Genomic DNA, 18,093 nt, shown 5'->3' with positions numbered 1-18,093 from the left:
GAATTTCACGGAGTCCAGGTTTTAAAAGCATCCCATATAGTCAATGTTTACAAAAATTCTATTTAGAGATACGTGTTAAGCTTCGTGGTTGTTTACAGGTTTTCTTGGACATGACTGTACAAGTAACTTTCTAACTACAAAATATGAATAAAATTATTTTAATTGCGTAATTATACCATTTTTTAAAAAAAAACAAGAAATCATAAAACTTCGTTAAGAAAAACGAAAGTTTGCGATACATTTATACAAATTATATTTTATTCTGAATAAATACCCAAAAAATCATATCCACAAAGCACTTTATTAACAAATCTTCATAGCATAAAGCAATGATTTAATTTCAGCTCTGATTATTATACATACATAAGATTTTTTCTTCAAATATTATTTACATATAAATCCCACTTGCTCTTATATAATACCATTTTTTTTTCTCTCTTTCGCACGAAAACATTTTTTTTGTACTTCGACTTTCGCATTTTTACACGTGGTGATCAATTATCAGAGATATGCATTAAGGTAGATTAAAAATAAATAAAATAATAATAATAATAAAACATTGATAATTCTATCTTTCCCAATTCAAACTTCAAATTCCTTCTTTAAGCTAACTGCCTGATGCTGATAGCGACATCTACGAACAACAAACAAAAAAATATTTTCAAAAGGTAAATTTTATATTATTTATTAGTGTTGAATTTAGCATTCTTTGCTACTAACCTCCACAGATAACGAAAAAAAAAAAAAAAAAAAAAGAGGGGGGTTGGTTACATACATTTTTGACGCAGGTGTTATTATTTGTCTTTCTTGTTTCTTGATTACGCAGTTATATTTATTGATATACCGTTGCAATTTTGGTAAAAATACTTATCACAATAGCTACCGGTACCAAATTTTTCACATCGGGCAATACAACATTAAGAACTGTTGAATGACCACAAAGCAGCGCTAAACTTTATTTCAATGCTCAAAAATAAAAAAAAATATAGATAAAATGTCAATTTTATTATAAACGTAATTTCGACAGTTATTTATCTTTTAAATATCTCATACACAGCGAAATACATAATAGTCATTGAAGCATACATATATATTGTAATCTCATTTTCAATAATTATCATAGTTTAGTGTTCATTTAATTCGCATCATATACTCATTCGAACAATATACCAGTATCACATGCAAATGTATATTAAAACATTATTTTTCTCATTTGACTACGTATAAGAGCAAATACAGTACATTAATTATTATTTACAGATTGCACAATATACACACATTCATAATTGGTCCCACACAAATATATGTGATAGTTGTACAGTTACATCGTTTTGTCATCATTCAATAATTCTTTTGACTTAACCGTAATTAAGACTTGACAAAAAAATAACATAAAATAAAATAAAGAAATATATACACCATCATACAAGCAAACTGAAAACAAGTACACAATGCGTGTGATTATTTAAAAATGGTGTATTATATTGAAATGTGACAAGTCTACACACATTTAATAGAGATCTTATACTAAGAGAAGGATAAGCAAATTTAACAAAATCTTGAAGGCTGATTCAATAGTTCTGTTTCCATATTTGTCCACCCAAATAACAGCAACAATCCCATGATCTAACATTTATTCTTTAAACTAAACAAACAATATTAAACTGATTATTCTTGTTGAAAACGTGTACGACTGTTTTAATGTGTAAAGCTCAACTCCTATTGTCGTACTGAGCAAAAAACAATGCATATTTTGAGCACACAAAAATGTTAAAGAATTCGGTATTCGAAAGAATTGGTTTCAATTTCAACCTACTATTGGAACAAACCGTGTCTGTAAAACATTTTATATTCAAGGGTTCTTTATATAAACCTGCACTGAAATATTGTATACAAACTTCCTCTATAACGAAATATTCTCCAACACAATACTTAAGTTTAGTACAAGTTGGTTATACATATTTTTCTTTCATTCTTTAAAAGCATATTAAATGGACAGCTCAGAGAATTATCAATCAGCACCACTTTAACGATTATTTGAAACCGGAATAAAAAGAAACAATGACTTGCTTTACCCAAAATATGATGATTTGCAATGGAAAACGCCTTTTTGAACTCCCTACAATAACATAATTATCATAGGAAAAGATAAAAATAAGGCAATGAAATCTTTATTTTAACATCACACGTTTTAAGTCATACGACACAAATAATAAATTCAAATAAACGATCACAAAGGCACTGAAGGAAACCGGGAAATTCACCAACACGATTTTCTTCATAACAAGATTCAATCATTACATTACAAGTGAATGCTTTACTCCTACGGCAGTGTACCTGTCGAAAGTAACACAGAAACCTATAAAATGGCCTCTGATGCTTATTTTCTCCTCTGAACAGCGTAAATATGATACAATTTAAGCATGGATCCTCCAAATCTTATAGTTTATCCTCCAAGGTCTATAGTTTATCTTATTAGAATTGTTACTACGATAATATGATAATTACATGAAAACGTTACGATTTGTTTATAACTTCATTTCAGCAAAATGTTTGCGGCACAAATTTCAACTTCTTACTGCAGTTTCTCAACAATGATAATACTAAATTGTATTAGCAATTACGGTGTAAGCCAAGAGGATATCTTCCTCTTTTAAGTTTTACATTCCACGGTTATTACACCATAAAGTTCACTTGGTGCGAGCTGGGATCGAACCAAGAACCCCATGCACTAAAGGTGAACGCTCTACCACTGAACCACCGCGGCCCCCGAACTACGAGGATAGTTGTTGGTACATCTCAAATGACATAAGAAGCATTCAGAAGCAAGGTAAATACAACTACAAAGTGCAATACTATCTAAAAGGAACGGAAGAACATATCCGAACTACAAGTTGGTAGGCCACACCAATATTAATTGAAACTGCATCTGCTTTACGACGAGCAGAGTATAGAAATCATGTAACAGACATACCTCAACATTACCAGTACCGTTCCTTTCTTAATTACTTCCATCACTACTAGCGATCTTGTTCATGAATCCGAATTTAGAAAGAAGGGGGGAAAAAGAGAAAAGAAAGAAAAAAAAGGTGAACTTTCATTCCTGTCAGTACATGATATGTGCTTCTAGATTTTTAAATATTTAAACGCGAGGAACGTGAGGAACCACACTAGATATCAGTTATGTGCATACAGCTGTCTGATATACTCCTTATGCATTTTACATATGAAAGGCAACTCTTAATTTATAGATCATAATTTTACCATTAGTATATTACTCTTTTGATTTTTACTTTAGTTGTTTCACGTACTTAGGAGCTTTAACAGGAGAAAAACTACCCTCAAGGTAACAATCTGGTAAATAAAATAAATAAGTACATTCTTCCTGTACTACACAATAAAGAATTTTACGTACTATCTAAATTTCTCTGATTTATGTATAATAATAATAATAATAATTTGATCTGGTTATTGTTTCTCTGACCTCAGGTGTTTAGAAAGCCCAATGTCAGCACGCTTATCCTCAAGTCACAACGTACAAAGATACTATATTGTATGTATTAAGTGAATTTTCAGACACAGCTCACAGCCTATTCGTAACTTACATAAAGTAAAAAGAAAGGAAAACGTTAGGGTCGCCATGAAGTCCCAAGGGCTCTGTGTAGAAGTAAAGGTTCTACATTTTCTTGACTTCGGCACTCATGGAGATTATGTAGTCAGCACCACATTCCAGACTCTATCTCCTCCCCAAATTTACTCTAAGCACTCATGAGAGTGGTTGAAACTCATAACTGCATTGGAATAAGGATAAAATGGAGTAATTGACTACCATGATTAGATTTTTTTCCTTTTCTTGCCTGTTATGCTCTTGCGGACTAATAATCATACTCTAAACTACATGTAAGAACCCTGGTTCGATTCCCGGTTATGTCTGTGTTCGAACCCCACGTTAACCGTAAATCCACATCTCATATAGAGTCTCAGTACTAAAAGGAAAACTAAACTCCAATCCACCAAATACACGTAAATAAACACTAAGTACCATAAACCATAATGGACACTGCTTTGCTTGTTTCAATATTTTTATTCCTGATAATTTCGGCGACATATTCACTGTGCCGCAGTCATCAGGGTATTTAAACTAGTATTTTGGATGGTTTCGAAATTTGAGGTAAGGTGGATATAATCGTCGACAGTTTTATTACCAAACAATATCTTTTATATTAGATCCTTAGTGCGCAACCAAAATAAAGTGTAGCAGATTTTATCTCAGATATTTTTCAACTGACTTTTACGCACCTTCTACTTTATAATTACAATATACTACGAATGCTATTCCCACTAGTCCTTCGTCCACTTATATCGTGTCCTTCGATCACTTACGTTTCTGTACGATACTTCTATGTAAGCCCAGATGGGAAGATTATACCAAGCAAGATGTTCGGAAAGTAGTGTGAATCAATCCTGACAGGACTGACTCGGCATAGAATAGGATCTAGTAGCATTCTTTTGTTTCTGCGGCACTAAACCTCGGGGTTCTTTAAACACTGAAGTTAAGAGAAATTTAAGGTTTCTAACAAGTGCAATGGTTTAATATAAATACGTGTTAAAATATTGCTATATTTATTAGCTTATATTACGCATTTTAAGTAACCTAAAATGTATTTACAGAATCGACGTGCTTACACTCGACGATTTTTTGCCTAATACAAATGTTTACTACAAAAATCTTCGTCCTCTTGTACCATATTTAACGAATTTTTACTAGTATTCTTACATTAATAGATGACCTAGAATTTGGGGAAAATTTAGAAGTGGGAATACAGGGACTCTTCGGCCTATATAATGGACTCTTTCTATAGCAGGATAAAACCTGATGTACGAGCATTCTTATTTCTTATATTCCTCCTCTTTCTACTGAATAAGAAACATTATACTTTTATTATTATTATTATTATTATTATTATTATTATTATTATTATTATTATTATTATTATTATTATTATTATACAGGTGGGCCACAAAGTTCCACTAACCCTAACTACATGATAATAACCTCTTTATATTTGCATTTTAGGTCCTATAAGTAAACAATGGCCGATCCGTCCACTTGGGAGTTGTCGGGTGCATGAGGGAAATCAAACAGAAAGACTAGCAGAAATGCGAAGTGATTTTCTGACGCGGTTTCAACGGGATCCTCCTCCGAAACAAACCATTTTGAAATGCGAACATAAACTCTTCTCCACAGGTGATATCAACAAGAAGAAGAAAAGCGGCAGACCATCCTCAAAACGAGAAACATGCAGGTTTGTGCGTAAGCAATCTGTGGAATTGGATATACCCCGGCTAACGATGGAAAAGGATATGATGCAAGATTTATACATCCGGGCATATCGCCCTCATCTATTCAAGAATTATCCAGTAACGACATGGATCGGAAGAAGAATATATGTGCGGCTTTCCCTGAGATGTTCGATACAATACAAAAGGGTGGTAAAGTGACATTTTCAGATGAATGTGTGATCTACTGAAGTTCTCGAGTTTCTTCTTTATATATATATATATATATATATATATATATATATATATATATATATATATATATATATATATATATATATATAAAGATAAATCTACAGTTTTACCAGGAGTTGAAAAATAATCCTTCGCATATGATAACATATATGGACAGTGGCACTTCCTCCTCTCACATAGTGTTGTATATCAACATCGGTATCAAGATATCTTGCGGAACTGCTTTGTTCCCTCCTTCGAAGTGCATGGAACTAAGAAAACAAGTTAGTTCATCAAGATGGAGCATTTGTCCATTATCCCATTACAATACGCATCATCATGATGTATTTTCTGGGCACTGGATTGATCGTGGTTCACTTGTACTGGCAGTGGCACTTGCTTGGCCATCATGAAACCCAGATCTCGACCTCAACACGTGTGACAATACACAGTAGTATTCATAAAGGGATCCGTGGCAAAACAATGTTACTTTATTACTGACGAATTGGAAGATGCTGCGGGACAAGCTTTTTATTCATATTACGCCAGCATTACTCCGAAAATATTGTAGAGAACCTGGCGGAGCATTGTCCTTATCACGAGGATGAGGGTGCACAGAGACGGGGATTGAATTCTTGAATCATAATGATTTATGTTACATAAGAATATCACAAATTCATTGTACATTAACAATAAAAGCTACTCCATGGAACATTTCTTAATTTTGCTTGCGTATGATAGAAATAATGTGACTTTGTTGCTGTCCTGTGGAGACAAAACCTTTAAACTTTAATGTTTCTAGTTTCCTAGGCAGAGTTCTTACAAATAAATAAAATTGAAACAATTCATTCCAAAAGTACGTCTGTATATACGCGAAGGCGTAATATATAAGCAAACAGGGTGACGCATTTGTCGCTATCAACAGATGCTGTACATATTCACTGAACAACAAAATATTTTTCTACTCACAGGTTAAGGATTAAAACAAATGTTTAATCATATTCCTCTTTAAAGTCCTACCCAGCAATTTCATGAATAATTGAACAAACTTCAGTACTTAAATATTACCTATGTTTATGAGTAAAATTCTGTTTAAGAAAACAAAGAAGAAGAAAAAAAAAAAGATTTTTGATGTACCAGTACCCTCGAAAATTCACTACACAGTGTTTCAGAAATCTTATTTAGATAGCTTTATGCACACGTACAATTTCGAAAAAAAAGACGTATATTTTCATATTTTGGAAACCTTTTACGTAAATCTTAGTATTGAAAACATACTAAAGATTCGATTGAACTGTACTTTTTCTATACAAGGGATTAGCCCATAAGTGAGAAATGCACATAGTGAAGATATATCGAACAGGAATCACTTATAGAAAAATTTCCATTGCAAAATCAACAGGAAAAATTGCATAACGAAACTAAATCTGAGTACTGCTAAAGTCACTCTGCTGCTTAGATAATGAAAATATGAAAGCCTTAAGTTTACTAGCATCGGAGATTGGTTCTTCCGCTGTAAAAAAAAATAGAACTACTGCAATTTTATCTCAGACTGCGAAGAATGCGTACTCTAAATTGGAGTTACAAGTTAGTATTACAGTACATCTAATCAGTACCAGGGTGAAGTTGAAAGGCACAAGCGCGTTAACAACGGCGGCCAAGGATATAAAGGAAAATTTGTTTGTTCCATCATTTTCCAGTAAGACGTTAAAAGTAGCACTATTTTAGTAGCGTTTTGCGTAAGAATACCAAAATTCAATGCTAATGTAAACTTGACCCATATAAAGCAGTCAAACCTTATGAACTTACTGAGAGTGACTACGTCCAAAATAACATTCTGATTTCAAGATAATTACGGTATTGAATCAAAGAAAGCAGAATAGCCGATAGTACAAACGATATTTTTTTTTTTTTTTTAAATTAGGTGGGATAGAAATATTAGCTTGAACTGGATTGAAAGTTTCAATACATTTAGGAAGAGAGATACTGAACTATTGAAGAAATAACAAATTTCTGTAACTTCTTCTCTTTCACCTAATTGAACTTGTTACTTTTTAGTGCCGAGTTCCAAAACATAGGAATTAATCTTCTCCACTAAGTTATGATCACTAGAAGCACACTTTGACTGAATATATAACAAGGCTTGAGTATCTTTTTGCTCAAACGCTGCCTGAACTGCTTCTTCATACAGAGCGGCTTTCAAGTAATATTTCACCTTAAGTTCATCTTTCACCTTCGGCATGTACTTTTGCGCTTCGAATTTATTCCCATGTTTCAAACAAACATCAACAAAAGGCTCGTAACCAATAGGAGATTTCTTACTTTTAGAAAACTTATCCAGTTCTTGCCATTCCGCTAACTCTGCCAGAGCCAATATTCTTAGCCACCAATAACGTCTATCTGGAACCTTGTATTCTTGGCGAAGCTTGTCCGCAAGTTTCACTTCCTGAAGGCTGAGAAGGAGATAAACTGTATCATGAAGAGATTTCCCGACAAAATTACGTTGAAACTTGTCCTCAAGTGTTCTTTGGTATTTTAAGAGCTTTAATTGTTCGTCACACAGCTGGTAGCTAAAATCGTTCCTCGCCTGCCTGTAGGCGTCACGTGCCGCTGCCAAAGACGCTTCGCGCGTCGACGTATGATCATAACTCTCTCGGATGAAACATGCCGCTTGAGCATTGAAATCATCCTCCTGCACGTAAATATCCCGCAGCGTTTCACGATTATTATCCCTACAATACTTCATATACAAAGCTTGTGCAACTGGATACTTGCGAATGGTTAGTTGAAAATCACCTAACGGCATGTTATCACGCAAATTAAGTAAGACGCTATGAATCAGATCAGTGTCACCGCTGTCAATTGCCTTTCTCAAAGCTGGCTCGCGCTCTCCTAAGCGCAGTAACAAAGGCACCTGACAAGAAGCTCTCGGTTCGTAATCCATCAGTTTAATTGCTAATTTGGGCCGCCCGCATTCAGCTGCCTTATTAGCAATTTCGCTGTAAGACATCCCTTGTGCATATCCCAGTTTTTCTTTAATATCTCTAGCCACTTGTTCGTTGTCTAATTGAGTTTGTTTTACTTTATAACAAGCCCAATGGGCTAATATACGTGTAGCACCTTCAGCAGGGGGTAACTTCAAATGCTTCGCGATCTCAATCGCTAGATAGTAATGTCGCCGTAGAACAAGCCTATCAAGTAACACTGGGAGACCCAATACTTGAAGCTGTATATAAGTAATAGGAATACCAATTTTATAATCTCTCACTGCGTTCAACACTCGCAAAATTCTACACATTTTTACATAGAAATCTGGATTCATGTTAAAGATAAAACCCTTCCCAAGCTGGGCAGCACGGATTAGCATTTTTTGGGTTGACGGCTCAAATTCGTAACCGGCTGCCTCGATACATTGTTGAACCGCCTGCTGTAATTTGTCTTTTACAAGTCTTATGTACTCATCTGCACGATGACTACGCTTTTGAAACTGTTTCGAAGCTTCAAGAAGATACGAACCCGGATCTGTGCTATTTATTTGGAATATCTGCTGTACAACAGGTGGGACTTTTTGAATCATATCTTGTGTAGTGTTTCCTAACACACGAACTCCGTCTATTTCAGGAACAAGAAACACAGGTGATTCATAGATATAACTAATACAGTTACCCTGTCGTCCGACAACAAGCAACGAATTGTCCCAGCTACCTACGACTGCTTCTGTGCCACACCAGACGAGTTGTGTTGGTCGGCTTGGATATTTAGTATCGACTTCACTGTACCTTTTCCTAATATCTGCAGAACCCATCCAAACATGCCCGGTATCTGTGAAAAGAGCGATGTGCCTGTTGTTTTGTGAAACTGCCATTTCCACTATTGCGTTTATTTTCCCATCGAACTCTGGTGTTAGAGGCTGAGCACGTTCTTCGGAATCTAACAACAGAAACAAGTCCTTTTCTCTTGCAACAAGTACCCTTGTTTGTCGGTCTTCAGAGATTACAGCCCAGCTCGTAGGAGGAGCATTTAAGTCAACCTCAGCAACTCTCCGAACCTTAGCGTCTTTCACATTATTAACTAGAAATATTCTATAAGCAGAGGTTAAGACCGCAATGCCAGTCCCACCGTAACTACTAAATATTTTTGCATCTATTACTTTGGTTGCTTGTGCCTCCTGTCCCATTCCAAAAGTATGTTGATATGTCCCAAATATGTCATAAATCAAGACTGATCCATCATCTCGTACGCACAATAATTCTTCCGAAGAAGACCATCCCATTTGTATAATATTTCCACTGTCCCACATAAATGACGATATCTGATTTCCAGACGCGGAAAATATTGACACAATGGGCTTTCCAGTCCCTTGTATCTTGACGAACTTTTTACGGTCTCTAATGACAGCAATTGGGCCACCATACGGTGCAGCTGCAACAATAACATTGTCTAAGTTAATATTATTTTGCCAACCCATGCAATATATTTCAAATTTTCTAAAATAAGTGTCCTTTCCCAGAAGGCACCAATCAGCTATTAACATTGCAGACATCTTAACAGCCTTGTACTTTTACAGCATACACGAAGCACTTGTACCAAAATTGTACTATTTTCCAATTTTTGTTTATTCACTACCACGAACTAACAATACTCTCATCGTAACACTACAGCTGAGAATATTAAATTGGCAATGTTTATCAAATACTACACAAAATTACAATACGCAGCACTTGCACCCATCACAGCGAGATTCGGATGTCATTTTTTTCACCTTCAAGATGGCACTGCAGCTACGTAACAGCTGACTACTGCAACTCGAAGTAAATATGGAGGAGTTTGAGAAGTGAAAAATTGTTGCTGTAATGAAGCGTTAAGCGTTATCTGTTCGTTTTGCTCTTACTTTTGTACATGTATTGCTTCGACATAAATTATTACAGCCACCTAGGTCTCAGGGACAAAGCTTTGAAATGGGTAAAAACGAGCCAAGGTAAAGTTTAATGTCGATTTTTTCATATTACCAAATTTGAAAACTATCTGTTCAAACGTAAATACAGATTTTTGCTGTCGTATTAACAATATGTGCTAAATTGTTAGTATTAGCATAGAGCAGATGTAGCTAGTGTTGAATACAAAATCACAGATGTGTGGTTCTCTAGCGTACAGTACAGACGTTTATTTTTAATGTTAGAACCTCTAGTAATCAAAACATAATTTACTTTCAGTATGTCTAATTAATACCCTACTGACGTAGTTAAATACCTGATATAATTAAAAATAAGCTAAGTATAATTGCACAATAAGGATACTTTACTCAAGTATTACCATATGCTATTGGTAGTTAATGAGCCTTGCACTTATTGCAGCTGGTAGGCATTATTGGTAGATTTTTCCAGATATTAGATTTAATATCAACTTCTATTGTTTGCGAAAAGAAAAGCTTTATTAAGTTACTTCACTTAAGTTTCTTCTGTACACATTTTACTTTATGTAAACTGTTTCCTTGCCTTTTGGATTTGCATATTTGTTCCAGTATTATTGCTACTGCGCTTATAAAAATAAGCGATAAAAATAGTGCTACTTCCACCATTTCATCAATATTTTGAGACAAAGTTCGTTAGTTGGCATCTTCTGAGGCTTAAGTTTAGAGTTGCCCCTCCAGTCTGAAGTTGCCCTTGGACTTTGTAACATACAAAAAACATGCTTAAAGTATTAAATATTGTTACATTTCACTTAACTTCAGTACTCCATATGTTTCACAAAAATGTAAAAGGTTTATTCATTATTTTTGCGCATCCATTACACCTGTTCGCCATATTCGCCATATTTTACAACTACCATGGTGCTGAAACCTTCCGCAATGCTTCCGCATCCGGCAAATAGTACTAACTTCCACATATCTTTTGTCGTATTAAACATAACTCTTCTGTCGAACTTACATTCCTAAGCATCAAATACAAACTTCAAATTATCATTTCTTACCTCATTTCTCCTGTAAATTTTCCTGATTTTTATAAAAAGCGGAGGGGTAACTCTAAATTTAACCCTCTTCTGAAGTTGGACGTCCGATAGTTTTCTACCAAAATCTTAATAAAAGCTTTTAAAATTTATAATTTTTCAATTTGTACGTTCTTAACTGACTTTAGGCTTCCTTTCGTTACATCGAGAGGTGGGGGAAAGGTTAGGTTACCGTAGGTTATGTTATGATCTAGAACAGAGATACTCCATATCGGTTAGTAGCTAGGTTCTTTTTTCTTTTTTAAGTATTATTTAAGTCACACAGTATTGCTGAGCGAGCGTTAGTGAGTGAAGGCTGGTTAGACCTCCGCAGAGCACGTTTTCAGTCTTCATTAAAGTCTAATTAATATGTTTTTTTTTTTCTTTTCTTTCCACTTACCTTGGAAATGGTCTGCAACTTGTTATTAGGTTCATTAATCCATGACTTCACAAATTTTAAAACTGTTAGTTCACATCCCATGCAACGTTTCTGTATATTAGCCGCCATGTTGATAATATAAATGCTCGTTACTTTTCCACAATACAGCTATTCGGTTACCTTGTGCGAAGTAGTTCCCTCCGCTCGCCGAATAACCCCATGTTTATAACCGCTTATATATAACAAATAAACAGATTTTTCGATAACCTTATATATTATCAAGCACACAAACGATCAAATTATTCAAATCTTCCATGTAAATTTTCAAAATTTTCCTAGAAATGGACGTCCAACTTTGGAACTTAACCCAAAATAAGATTTCAAATGGTTATATGAATAGTGGAACAGTAACTACTTTTCTGAAAGAAAATCGCCAATACATATATATACACAAACTTAGTTAATTCTAAGAAGCGCAATGCGCAAGGTTGTAACTCAGCAATGACATAACCCCTTCGTACCTTCATTTTCATCCATCTGTTTCCAAAAATACAATTCAAATACCACTATTTGAGTATCGAAAGAACCAATTTGAAGTCATGCACGTTACGAGTACAAGAAAAACATTTGAAACTGACTTACAAAATTATAACGTCGACGCTCGACAACCAGTAAAAGAATAAAATACTTATTAATCATATCCGAATACCGAGTAACTTACACAACTACAGACAACATAAACACATCGCTAAAAAACACTACGTCACCAACCCATCACAACGCTTTCAAAACCATAACTTCTCGCAGCCATTACCAACCAGGGTTATGAGAAACTTAGTTTCTTATAACCCAGCTCAATGGGTTTTACTGGGCAAAATAGGGGTTTATTAAATTTTGTACCTATATGTAATGTGACACTCCTACTTCAAATACATTTAAGCATTCATACTCTGTTCTACACATGAAACTATGGATTTCCTTGTAAGGCCACGGTGACTCAGCTTTAGCCTGGGTTCCTAGTTGATCCCAGTTCCCACCGAGGGGCCGCGGAGACTCAGTGGTAGATCGTTCACCTCTGGTGCATGGTGTCCCTGGTTCGATCCCTGTTCGCGCCAAGTGAACTTTGTGGTGGACAAACATCGTGTGCGTGGGTTTTCTCGGAGTTCTCCCGTTTCCTTCCACTTTCTTCATTCCACCATTTCATTCATTTCTCATAATCACCGTCTCCTTTAGCCTAACCAGCATAACCGTGGGACGTAAAACTTAAATATTTCATTTCATTTTTTCAAACACCGTGTGCGTGAGTTTCCTCGGGGTTCTCCCGTTTCCTCCCACTACTCATTCCACCATTGCGTTCATTTCTCATCATAACCGTTCCTTTAGCCTAGCCGGCATAACCCGTCGAACGTAAAACTTAAAGATTTCATTTCCCAGCTCCCACCAAGTGAGCTTTGTGTGAACAAACACAGTGTGCATGGATTTTCTAGGAGTTCTCCCTTTTTTTCCGGCTTTCGACGTGCAATCATTATCATCTATTCATCATTACAGTCAAGCCTCAGTTCATAACTGCTGGAACATTGAACGAAACTTAAAAATATTAATAATAAAAAAATGTTGCACAAGGGAATCCGTGAAACCCTATCCGCATTTCGTGGAACATACTTTGCAACATTGACACTCGCTTATAGTTCGATTTCCAGAAAGAAGGAAGTAGATCATTTTGTAGAGTAACAAAGAGGTGGGTAATTCTATATAAGATAGAAAAGGGATTAAAATCCTCTGTTAAATACAGGATTTAAATCCATGGGTCAGTCTTCCTAATTGAAGATTCCTTTGGTTTCCCTAAAATACATCAGGCAAATACAGGGACAGTACGTCAAGTTCGGGAGCCGGAGATAAGAAAACAATTTTCGTAAATAAATGTTGTTGGTTTTCTTTTAAATGAAAAGTCTGATCTTTTGGAAGAACTAAAATGTTGAAATGAGGAGAATTAGATTCATGGAAAATACTTGAACCTCTTCTCCGCCGTAGGATACTCATAGCAAGGAGAATGTAATAAGAAAACTTCATAAGATATTCTGTTTTTGGGCGTGAATTTTTAATCCCCTTCTCCCTTAGGATGCACCCTCTAATCAAAGTGACATAGTAAAAATAAATAAATGTAAACAAAAACAAGTCAAGATAGGTATAATGTTCCAAAATTCATTTCACACTGTTCAACCGTTTCTCCGTGATGCGATCACAAACAGCAGGCAACATCGCTTTCAATGTGAAGCAGAGTTGTTGGAATTTTCCTCAGGCCAATTCCCCCCCCCCCTTTTTTTTATAGGGGGCTAAAACCCACATAAAGAACACAATAAAGAAAACCTCCAAAAATACGCTTCATAACTTGGTTTGAAGTAAAAACCTTAATTTGATATACCTAGCTTCAGAATTGGCTTAAAATACGTTATTTACCTCCAGAACAGAATACCATTGAAAACAAAAAAGGGTTGGAAAATGAAATGAAATTTTTGAGTTTTACGTTCCACGGTTTTGCCGGTTAGGCTAAAGGAGACGGTGATGATGAGAGATGAATGAAATGGTGGGAGGAAACGGGAGAACCCCGAGAAAACCCACGCACACGGTGTTTGTCCACCACAAAGTTCACTTGGCAGGAGCAGGGTTTGAACCCGAGACTCCAAGCACCAGAGGTGAACGCAAAAAAGGGTTTGGGTATCATGCATAACGATTTGCGCTCGATTAAATTCTCTGTACTAGTGTTCAATTGTAATCTATTGTATAAAAATGAAAGAAAGATTTTGTTTGTGTTCACGTGACGGGGAAACAGTTAAACAGTTTGAATTGAATTTTTAGTTTCACTTATCATGTACCTCGAACTGGGTTTATAATCATATTACTTTTATTAAAATGCGTATTCTATGGGGGGCGAGGAGCGGAGGGTCAAAATCTATACGAAAAATGTAGTATCTCACTATCGTGTCAAGTTAGGAAGATTTAACTTTTTTTTTATATAAACTCCCCATTAAAATTAAATGGGCCCGTGCTCCGGCGTTTCTGATAATTTCAGTCTAAGTGGAGAAGAGGGGCATTTTCTATAATTTGAAAGCGAAATTGTCTGTTGTTTCTGATCGCATCACGGGGAAACGGTTAAGCAGTTTAAAATGCTTTTTTTTTTTTTTTTTTTTTAACATACAGTAGTTAATACCCTAAGCTGAGTTTTTATCATATTATTTTGATTGAAGGGCGCATCCTAGCGGAAGAGGGTAAAGAAGGTTGAAGATTCATGTAAAGAAATGTCACGAGTCCACCAAATTAGAAGATGAAACTTGGTATATAAACTCATTAAAAATAACAGCATTTGTTCCAATGTTTCTGAAAATTTTTGTTTTAAGGGAAGGGGTGACTTTCCATAATTCCTTTATTCACTTTGAAAGCGATGTTATATGTTTGTGATCGCATCACGGGAGTTTATTATTTATTTATTGTGTTACTATGATTAAAGATTGCATCGTAATGGAAGTAGAGGTGGTTTTAAATTTTACCCAAAATAACAGTATCTCGTAAGCAGATCAAGTTAGGAAATAAGGAAACACGTCACTTTATTTATTTATTTATTTATTTCAATTTTAAAGGAATGAAATTTTCTTTACATTTAAATCAACGAAGCCTGTTTGTGGTCGCGTCACGGGGAAATGGTTGAACAGTTTGAAATGAATTTTGGAACATAGTTAATACCTCCTCAACATGGGATTTTATAATGTAACTTTGATTAAAGAACGTATCCCAAGTAGGGTTCAAAATTCATGCCAGAAATAGAATATCTTATGGAGTTTTTATTACTACACTTTCATCGAAATGTGTATCCTAGGGAAAGAAGAGGCTCAAATATTTTCCATGAATCTAATTCTCCCCGTATAAAGAATATGCATTTCAGCTAGTATGGAATAAAAGGTAATGCGACTACATTCCCTTTGTTTCTGTAGTACATACCTGCATATTAATATAAATAGATAATAAAATGTCTTTCTCTATGAGTCAGTTAATTGCAAATATTAGTATGTTTCTCTCGAAGAAGAAACTTACTAAAGCTAAACCTCTATCTTCTCAATACTAACGGCAATCAGATCGTGAAACTCTTTAATTCTTCGTGCGTATCTGGTGTAAAATGAAATGAAATCTTTGAGTTTTACGTCCCACGGTTATGCCGGTTAGGCTAAAGGAGACGGTGATTATGAGAGATGAGTGAAATGGTGGAATGAAGAAAGTGGGAGGAAACGGGAGAACCCCGAGAAAACCCACGAGCACGGTGTTTGTCCACCACAAAGTTCACTTGGCGGGGGCTGGGATCGAACCCGGGACCCCAAGCACCAGAGGTGAACGCTCTACCATTGAGCCACCGCGCCCCCCCCCCCCCCCCCCCCGTATCTGGTGTAGTATATGAAGCACAGTACATATACTGTATGTCACAAAAGCCTTTCAATCGTATAATCTATCGTAAGAAAGCAAATTGGCAACTGAAAATGAGGAAGAAAATCAATTTCCAGCATTTCAGTTCTTAAAAGAGGAGTGTGTGTTTCTTTTAGCAAGACAACAATCTTTAAATAAAACCATTTTTATCTCTAGCTCCTGAACTTGAGGTACTATCTTAGTATTTGTCTGGCGTGTTTTGAGGAAAACTAAAAGAATCTTCAGTCAGGACGCCTGGCTCAAGGATTTGAATCCTGAGTATAAGAGAGAATTTTATTCCTGTTCTGTATTACATAAAATTATACACGTCTTCATTACTCTAGAAAACTGTGTACTTCTTTCTAGAAAACAAAATATAAGCAAGTGTCAATGGTGCAAAATGTGTCCACGAAATGCGGATGGGACTTCATGGATTCCCTGTGCAACACTTTTTTTCTTGCTTTTTTGTTATTTTTAAGTTTAGTTCAATGTCTTATGACAATGCACCGGGACTAAGGGAGACTGTGATGATACGGTGGAGGAAATGGTGGCATGATGAAAGTGGGAGGAAACGGGAGGACCATGAGAAAATCCATGCACACGGTGTTTGTCCACCGCAAAGCGCACTTAGCGGGAGCTTGGATCAAACTAGGAACCCGCGTCACAAATGAGTCACCACGACGCCACAAGGGAATTCCATAGTTTCATGTGTACAATAGAACATGAACTCTTAAATAGTATTTTGAGTAGTAATATGGTTTAAATATACGTACAAAATTTATTAAAACTCAACATTGCCCAATAAAACCAGTCACCAACTTAACTTTATTCAAGAAGTTGTGCAGAGACCAAAACAGATGATAATCTGATGGTGGATGGTAGCTACACGGTGGATGCATTTAAACCTCTCGGCCTGATTCTCTCAATTTCTGACGGGTCGTTAAAGATGTATGCGGTCTAGCATCTTCAGCGCTATGTACGACACCTTTTCTTTAGATCAGTTCCAGTCGTTTCTTTTGAATTGCTACATGCACTCACGCAAATGTCGGCAGTACAAGTCCGAGTCTATAGTTCTGTCCAGCGACACCAGCTCGTAATGTACGATGCCCTTCAAATACCACCAAACATACAGCATAATCTTTGTGGACGTCAGTATGGGCTTTGGCACAAACTGTTGAGCTTCTTCTGACTTCGACCACTATCTTTTTCGTATATTATTGTGTAGGTTATCCACTTTTTATCACTCGTGATCAAACGCTTTAGAAATGGCTTCAGAGAGCACTTATCTCTTGGCGTGGATTCCCTTGTTTGATCCCAGCTCCGCCAAGTAAATTTTGTAGCAGACAAACACCGCGTACGTGGGTTTTCTCGGGGTTCTTCCACTTCGTCATCCCATCATTATCATCCATCTCTTAGTCTCGGTGCATAATCGTGGGACATTAAACTATATTAAAAAAAAAAAAAAAAAAAAAAATGCCTCGAATTCCTTACATTTCAGTAGAGATTCGCAAATACGTAGGAATTCGTTCGAGTAAATGTTTTTGAGTTCGACCATGTCATACCCAAAGATCAAAATTTTTTTAAGCTGGCTTTCTTCAAACGGTCTAATACTGTTTGGTGATTATCTTAGATCATTAGGGATGTCTCGACTGCTTACATACCGGTTTTGCCCGTCTTTTCTCAGAACCAATTTTCCTGTGATAAAAGGATGTTGGACATCGAAATTTTCAGAATGAAAGTGACTAAACCGTTTTTGGGCTTTTGCT

General features: G+C 35.8%; 2 protein-coding genes across 3 annotated transcripts in view; one reads left to right on the top strand and one right to left on the bottom strand.

The window, feature by feature from the left end:
* Nucleotides 1-3,286: 3,286 nt before the first annotated feature.
* Vps16A (vacuolar protein sorting 16) lies at nucleotides 3,287-10,255 on the bottom strand. The gene has a single exon (XM_081740229.1). The coding sequence runs from the start codon at nucleotides 10,055-10,057 to the stop codon at nucleotides 7,562-7,564; it is 2,496 nt and encodes an 831-aa protein (XP_081596355.1). The 5' UTR covers nucleotides 10,058-10,255; the 3' UTR covers nucleotides 3,287-7,561.
* Nucleotides 10,256-10,301: 46 nt separating this feature from the next.
* LOC145671280 (uncharacterized) overlaps nucleotides 10,302-18,093 on the top strand; it is a 48,335-nt gene continuing 40,543 nt past the window's right edge. The window contains exon 1 of one of the 2 annotated variants that reach the window (XM_081740228.1): nucleotides 10,302-10,492. In XM_081740228.1, the coding sequence (XP_081596354.1) occupies nucleotides 10,473-10,492 (20 nt within the window). In that variant the 5' untranslated portion in view covers nucleotides 10,302-10,472. The remainder of the gene's footprint in view (nucleotides 10,493-18,093) is intronic. The other variant, XM_081740227.1, reaches the window with a different exon arrangement.

This window comes from Thermobia domestica, chromosome 15 (genome assembly GCF_964235325.1).
Source record: "Thermobia domestica chromosome 15, izTheDome1.hap1.1, whole genome shotgun sequence".
Classification (NCBI taxonomy): Eukaryota; Metazoa; Arthropoda; class Insecta; order Zygentoma; family Lepismatidae; genus Thermobia; species Thermobia domestica.
Note: the sequence above shows the minus strand (reverse complement) of the source record. Positions and strands in the feature narration are given on the sequence as shown.